The sequence below is a fragment of the Salvelinus sp. IW2-2015 genome, unplaced genomic scaffold, assembly GCF_002910315.2.
Source record: "Salvelinus sp. IW2-2015 unplaced genomic scaffold, ASM291031v2 Un_scaffold9344, whole genome shotgun sequence".
NCBI lineage: Eukaryota > Metazoa > Chordata > Actinopteri > Salmoniformes > Salmonidae > Salvelinus > Salvelinus sp. IW2-2015.
In genome coordinates, this window is record NW_019950603.1 from 1 (window position 1) to 7,842 (window position 7,842).

Genomic DNA, 7,842 nt, shown 5'->3' on the forward strand with positions numbered 1-7,842 from the left:
GGAAGAGAAACATGAAGGTGGAGAAGCTCATGACAAAGGGGACCAAGACGGTGGTGAAAACGGTGACGGGCCCTGCACCAAGATGACCATGAGGCTGAGACGTAACCTCGGCAACCCTCAGTTTGTAAGGGCCTTAGCCTCCATTCACGCTTATGGGCAAGTTATACAGGCACAGATTAAGGCTTGTCCTGGACTAAGAAGCCTGGTCACTGGAGATTCTCTGTCTGGGAATCCAGCCCTGTAGGTTATGTCTGATTCAAAACCAGATGTTATAGCTATTCGAATCATAAGGTGGCAATTTAAATGGGAAAATAAATAAAGCTAGTTGAACACCATCTATGCTGCCAGTCATTTAATGGGTAAACAATTTACATTTACCATTTCGTTAGTCAGCTCCTTTCCAACATATTTGCGTGTGGCAATTTAAATGCAGAACTGTAATTCTGTTTCACTTATCTGTTCTGTGTTCTGCTAAGGTGGATTCGTTTGTGTGCCGGATGTGTGGCCGTGGCGACGAGGATGAGAAGCTCCTGCTGTGTGACGGTTGTGATGACAACTACCACACCTTCTGTCTGCTGCCCCCTCTCACTGAGGCCCCTAAGGGCAACTGGCGCTGCCCAAAATGTGTGGCCGAGGTGAGAGCGTCATGAACCACGTTTCCATCCACAGAGTAGTCATACCGTCTATAAATAAATGATTACGATAGCTGTGATGGAAACAGGAAGTTTCAGTACAATTTCATGAATGCCGCCAGATAATTTGTTCAATCGACATAGTGGGATCTTTTTGTGTCGGTAAAAGTAATTACCTCTATGGGAGAAATGGCAGTGGAAACCCTTTTTTTTATGCGTAAATATTGATATATTAACCATCATATCGAAGTAAACTTGGAGTCACGCGATGACATGTTGTGTGGTCCTCCCACTAGGACTCAGGAAACCATGCAGTGTATTAGGCGACAGATGAAATAAGTTATGGTGAACTTCACTGGGTGGTGAAAGTGCACAGTGATGAGCTTGATGCACCTTTCAATAAATATGGAGTGGCTTATTCTGGTGACATGATGCTTGACTGCTGTTTGACAATTGTAAATATTCTCTCTCTTATCCATAATAATCTCATACTATCCTACCCCCACTGAATCTGCCAGCCGTTGGCTAGAGTGCACGTACGTAGACCAGAGTAGACACATTTTCTATTTTACCCAACAGTTTCTGTGTCAAAACTATCAGTAGAGTAGAAAATGTGATGGACATTTTTTTATTCGGTACATGAGAAAGTCCATTTTGTGTGCACTATGTCATCACGCACTGATTTGGTGGAAACACGCATATTTTCTTTATGCAGATATTTGAATAGTCACATTCATCTGTCACAAATTTGATGGAAAACTAGCTATTGAGACCCACAACATCCTGTTTTCAAACAAACATCTTGCTATGTGGCTGCAGCCATCCACCGTCTAATTAATCTGGAGCCTCTGTGTATATTTTAACCTGAGGAGTCTGGAGCCTCTGTGTATATTTTAACCTGAGGAGTCTGGAGCCTCTGTGTATATTTTAACCTGAGGAGTCTGGAGCCTCTGTGTGTATATTTTAACCTGAGGAGTCTGGAGCCTCTGTGTGTATATTTTAACTTGAGGAGAGGCTTGAGCCTCTGTGTGTAATTTTAACCTGAGGAGTCTGGAGCCTCTGTGTGTGATATTTTAACCTGAGTGAAGTCTGGCCCTTGTGTATATTTTTTAACCTGAGGAGTCTGGAGCTCTGACTTGTGTATATTTTAACCTGAGGAGTCTGGAGCCTCTGTGTATATTTAACCTGAGGAGTCTGGAGCCTCTGTGTGATTTTTTAACTGAGGAGTCTGGAGCCTCTGTACTGTGTGTATTATATTAAACTGAGGAGTCTGGAAGCAACTCTGGTGGTATATTTTAACCTGAGGAGTCTGGAGCCTCTTGTGTGTATATTTAACTTGAGGAGAGTCTGGTAAGCCTCTGTGTGTATATTTTAACCTGAGGAGTCTGGAGCCTCTGTGTGTATATTTTAACCTGAGGAGTCTGGAGCCTCTGTGTGTATATTTTAACCTGAGGAGTCTGGAGTCATTGAAGCAGTTTTCTGGTAGATGTGGCTTGTAGGGGAAACGTGTGTTTGATGGAACCCGGGGCTGGACGCCTGGTCAGGAGAATTCTGTCTATTGAACACAGGCTATTGACATGTACACCTGTCAGGAAAAACACTGGGCATAAACTTTTGCATTATAGTCATCTGTATGTCTGGTAACTATTTGATTTGCCTCCATCCAATCCATTTCTTCAATGGCCTCTTGTCTGCCTCTCTTCTTCCCTCCAGGAGTGTAAGAGGCCAGCGGAGGCCTTTGGTTTTGAGCAGGCTACTAGAGAATACACCCTGCAGAGTTTTGGGGAGATGGCTGACACCTTCAAAGCAGACTACTTCAACATGCCTGTCCATGTAAGTGCCTCTACAAACTATAAATTAATGCTTTGCTCTGATGTGGCGATAAACTAGTCCTTACTAATGAAGACATGCTAGTTGATTATATTGATACATTATTCTTCTCCCATATGAGTTTTTTTGTTGGTGAGTTTGTTACAAATGTCTGTGTGTAGATGGTTCCGACAGAGCTGGTGGAGAGAGAGTTCTGGCGCTTGGTCAGTAGTATAGAGGAGGACGTGACAGTGGAGTATGGAGCAGACATCCACTCGAAAGATTTTGGCAGTGGATTCCCCATGAACAACGGCATGAAGAACCTCTCACAAGAGGAAGCGGTAACTAGCTATCAGCCTTTTCATATCTCACTCCTGTTGTCTTCTCATTTTCCTTATATTAGTTCTTTAAATATATATTTATTTATTTATTTAAATATACCGTGTTTGTCTATTCCGCTCTCATTGATATGCCATTAATATGATCCTTGTACAACATGTATAAAACAATATATATTTCCTCCAGAACTAAACCTGCACAGTTTAGTCTGACCCTCTTGCTGCCCTCTTCTGTGTCTGCAGGACTATGCCCGGAGTGGCTGGAACCTGAACGTGATGCCAGTTCTGGAGCAGTCCCTGCTGTGCCACATCAACGCAGACATCTCTGGCATGAAGGTGCCCTGGCTCTACGTGGGCATGGTCTTCTCCGCTTTCTGCTGGCACATTGAAGACCACTGGAGCTACTCCATCAACTACCTGCACTGGTAAAGAGGACACTACCTGTACAGTACACAAAACATTACAACCCCTACAGGAGACATGGGGTATTAATAGGTAGTTCATCTGTAGATGGTGGAGATTGTCCTTTTATGGCCCATAGCTTTATACAGGACTAGTGAGAAACCCTGTTCGCATCTCCCCCTCTCTCTCTGTTCCTCTCTCTCCCCTCGCTGTTCCCTTTACCTCTCCCTCCTCTCTCTGTCCCCCTCTCCTCCTCCAGGGGTGAGCCTAAGACGTGGTACGGGGTTCCCTCTGTAGCAGCAGAGCGGTTAGAGGAGGTGATGAAGAAGCTGACCCCAGAGCTGTTTGAATTCCAGCCTGACCTCCTCCACCAGCTGGTCACTATTATGAACCCCAACATCCTCATGGCTCACGGGGTCCCGGTGAGTCACACACACACCAGAGTATGTGAGCGGAGAGTGGAGCGTGCCCAATTTGACTGGAGCGTGGAGCGAGTTTCCCAAAGGCTGGAGCGTCGGTCTTCTCGCCCGCTCCAATTTCACTTCACAAGCTCAGGGCATGCCCGGCCCAGAATGCATTTGTAGTCTACTTGTGTGCTGCTCTAGCCCCTTGCTTTAGCTACTGTCATGGAGTTCGCTATATATTTTCATAAAGACACTGATAAAACACACAGCTGCTAAATCAAGGTGACTTACAAAGATTAGGACCAAGAGAGGGAGTGCAGTGATGTAATGTCCACAACTAAAGAATCATCGTGGAATCTGAAAAGACAGGTATCCCGAGAGAACGAGGGTGTCCTTGGTACGTGCACAGGCTAACAGAAAGGAATGACATGGGTAGTTAGCTAAGTGTGTCATTGTAGCAAAGTATTTCTAAACCAAAAATCTGATCTCTTAAAATGTTTGTTCTGTTATCTAGACAACAGGCATTCATTGATTTTGGCCCAATAGGCCTGGCATATTACCTCTTTCAAGGAGCTTTCTGTTTTTATAGGGTTATTTTACTTAAAATCCTTTAGGCCTACATACAGAAAGAAAAACTACTACACCCAGCCTGGCAAGAGTGGCCCAAAAGGGTGTTTATCATCCCCAGTAGCTCTGCAAGGCTGCTGGCCTGCTCTCCAGGCACCATCACATGAGCCTGAAGACACAGACTGGCCAAACGTGTGTTTCTAATATTGAATTCCAAAGTGCATTTTTTGTTTAAATTGTAATTAATTCTAAGTAACAGCCTATGTGCAATTTATAGACACTAATGATTTAATAAAACAAGTTTGATCAAATGCTGAGCGCTTAATGTCCCTGCCAGCCTAGTGTGTCGTACTTGCAAATGCTTCACAATTTTTTTTATTTGTAGGCTTTGAAATAATATAGTCTAAATAAATAAATCAAATCAAAATTTATCTTAGCCTTCCTGTCTGTTCCTGGCCTATTTAGTGTTTTAAATACTGTTTAATACGTCATGAACGCTTCTTAGTCACCTTTTCATGTTCTTTATTAAAATACATTTAATTAAAATCATATGGTTTGGTTTCAATACTTCAAAACCAGATGGTAGGTCTAGGTAGTAACAAAAATAGATGGGTGTTGTTTAAAAAGTTATTTTAATGAATGGAGCGACGTGGAGCACCGCTCCATGAGCGATGAGCGGCTTTTCCGAACGCTCAACTCCACTCACATACTGACACACACACACACACTTAGGATTGCAAGTAACACGCACAACCTCTCATACCCATACTACACCTCATAATATTATGGAGTTGAGATTATGACGAATAACTGCGAGAAATATTTGTAGACAATGGCCATTCTGATGAGTCCCTTCTGGCATTTGATCGACAGGTTGTGCGCACCAACCAATGTGCTGGCGAGTTTGTCATCACTTTCCCCAGAGCTTACCACAGCGGCTTCAATCAGGGATACAACTTTGCTGAAGCTGTCAACTTTTGCACTGCAGACTGGGTAAGGCTCTCATCTGTGTCCTGAGATCTAAACTGACTCTAATCTTCCCAACTAGGTATCTATACCTACCCTAATGGGAGTGTCGTACGTTGTTTTCAAATTGTCTCTTGCATTCACCCACCACACCCCCCCCCCCATCCGTCAGCTGCCCGCAGGGCGCTCCTGTATCGAGCACTACCGTCGTCTGCGACGGTACTGTGTTTTCTCCCACGAGGAGCTGACCTGTAAGATGGCCGCCTGCCCAGAGAAGCTGGACCTCAACCTGGCCGCTGCCACGCACAGAGAGATGTTCAGCATCGTCCAGGAGGAGAGGGAGCTACGCAAGGGCTTGCTGGAGAGGGTGAGACTAATACATTTGAAGGAAATGGATGTTAACTCTGCCTCTCCTATAGGCCTGTCTGTGGTTTGGTCACTGACTTGAGCACTCAGTGGACTTACTTTGTGGTGTGTGTGAGTTGTTTGATTGTTGTGGCTTCTTGAGCTATATTGACTGTTTGGTTTATGTGAGTTAGTGGTGTATGTTGTGTATTACTGACTGTGTGTGTGTGTAAAGCAGTTTTGCTTGGCTGTGTGTAGTTTCTTAAATCCATGTGTGTGTGTTCTCTCAGGGCATCACAGAGGCTGAGAGGGAGGCGTTTGAGCTGCTACCTGATGATGAGAGGCAGTGTGATAATTGCAAGACCACCTGCTTCCTGTCGGCCCTGGCTTGCTCAAACTGCACTGAACGCCTCGTCTGTCTCTACCACACTCAGGACCTCTGTAACTGCCCCACAGACAAACTCTACCTCAGGTATGACTAACTGAGTCTCTCTCTCTCTTTCTCTCTACGTATCCTTTCTTTACCACTAGCGCCTCACACCTGACTCCTCCGTTTTTCTTCTCCCTACAGGTACAGGTACACACTGGATGAGCTGCTGGCCATGTTACACCGGCTCAAAGTGCGAGCCGAGTCGTTTGATTCCTGGGCCAACAGAGTGAAAGAGGCTCTGGAGCAGGAAGAGGGCAACAAGACAGGTCAGAACTACACACCCATAGATACAAACTATACACTTGACAAGTATACCGCTCTATACTCTTGTGTGGCTGAACTACACTTCTGTAACTGAATCATGTCCCCAAAGAAATGTCTTAAGAGTGAGTGAAAATGCATATTGATTTTGAGTTCATGTTTCTCCAGGCGTCATGGATCTGGAGGTGCTGAAGGCAGAGGCAGCAGAGAAGAAGTTCCCTGACAACGAGCTGCTCCAGAGACTCAACACTGCCCTGACTGACACACAGCACTGTCAGCAGACCAGCACTGAGCTCCTCAACAAGACACTGACCAGGTAGCACACACTGCCATACCCAATGCATTTAGCTCCACGGTGACTCACATACACCATAACAAACATTGCTGTGTATGTGTTGCAGGAGGATGACCCTGGCTGAACTCAAGGCTCTAGTGGAGAAGATGGAGAACCTGCCCTGTGTGATAAGCCAGCTGGAGGACGTACAGGTGAGTAGCCTCCAGCTGGACCTGAGCCACCAGAGAGAACCAGTAACTGCTGTAGCTGTAACGTTGTAATGTCCGGCCCTCTCTTCCTTCCCTACTTCCTCTCATTCCTTTTTAATTCTACCCTTTCTCTCAGGCGGTCCTGCGTACGATAGAGGGATTCCAGACTCAGGCCCAGGCTCTAGTGAGCGACAGGGACTGGCGGCGAGACGCCCCTCCCCCAGAACAGCTCCAGGCACTGTTGGAGCAGGGGGCTGGCTTACCTGTCGATGCCCCTGAGTGTGAGCTCCTGAAGGGGATGCAGGAGCAGAGCCGCTGGCTAGGCGAGGTGCGCCGGACCATGGGGCCCGAGGGGAGTGAGGTGACCCTGGTGGTCCTCAGGAACCTGATGGAGGCGGGCTGCATCGTGCCCCAGAGCGTCTCTGTGGAAACCGCCATGGCAGAGCTGCAGGAGCTGCTGACGATAGCAGAACGCTGGGAGGAGAAGGCCCAGATCTGTTTGGAGCAACGGTGATGGACACCTCATACTGACTCACTCTTTCATTCTCTCTTTCACCGTCATTCTCTCCTCACTGTCTCACCCACACACTCATCTCTTTTTCTTTTAGACTCACTCTGTTCTCAGGTTGTTTTGCTCTTCCTAATGTCCCCTCTCTCTCCTGGTGTGATTGCAGGCAGAAGCACCCTCTGTCCACCTTGGAGGCCATAGTGAACGAGGCCCAGCTCATCCCTGTCAAGCTGCCCAACATCCTGTCTCTCCGGGGCTGTCTGAGCCGGGCCAGGGCCTGGGTCACTGACCTGGAGGAGATCCAGGCAAGTAGCACCAACTCTTACTGTCTGTCATAACCTGGGCCACGTTCAATTGGCAAACGTTGTGCAATGTTGAAAATACGAAATGCATGAATACAGGTCAGAGAAGTATCCTTGTTCTACAATGTACATGTCTATGACATTGTTCCACAAAGTTGTGCCTTACTTAACATAACCCAGGTTTTTCCTCTCACGTGTGTGTGTGTGTGTGCTGTAGAATGGGGAGCACTACCCGTGTCTGGATGACCTGGAGGGCCTGGTGGCGATAGGTAGAGACCTGCCAGTCAGGATGGAGGAGCTGAGGCAGCTGGAGCTGCAGGTAGCCAGCGCCCACTCCTGGAGAGACAAGGCCTCCAAGACCTTCCTGAAGAAGAGCAGCCAGCACAGCCTGCTAC

General features: G+C 46.7%; 1 protein-coding gene across 1 annotated transcript; it reads left to right on the forward strand.

The window, feature by feature from the left end:
* Nucleotides 1-6: 6 nt before the first annotated feature.
* Nucleotides 7-7,838, forward strand: LOC112079752 (lysine-specific demethylase 5C; the record flags this gene model as incomplete). Its single annotated transcript, XM_024145604.2, has 15 exons — nucleotides 7-124; nucleotides 477-635; nucleotides 2,346-2,465; nucleotides 2,624-2,782; nucleotides 3,023-3,204; nucleotides 3,441-3,603; nucleotides 5,026-5,145; nucleotides 5,291-5,485; nucleotides 5,754-5,935; nucleotides 6,035-6,159; nucleotides 6,323-6,470; nucleotides 6,556-6,640; nucleotides 6,774-7,147; nucleotides 7,312-7,450; nucleotides 7,665-7,838. Coding segments are annotated over exons 1-15 (2,367 nt in total), but the record flags the coding sequence as incomplete, so codon positions are not given.
* Nucleotides 7,839-7,842: the final 4 nt, after the last annotated feature.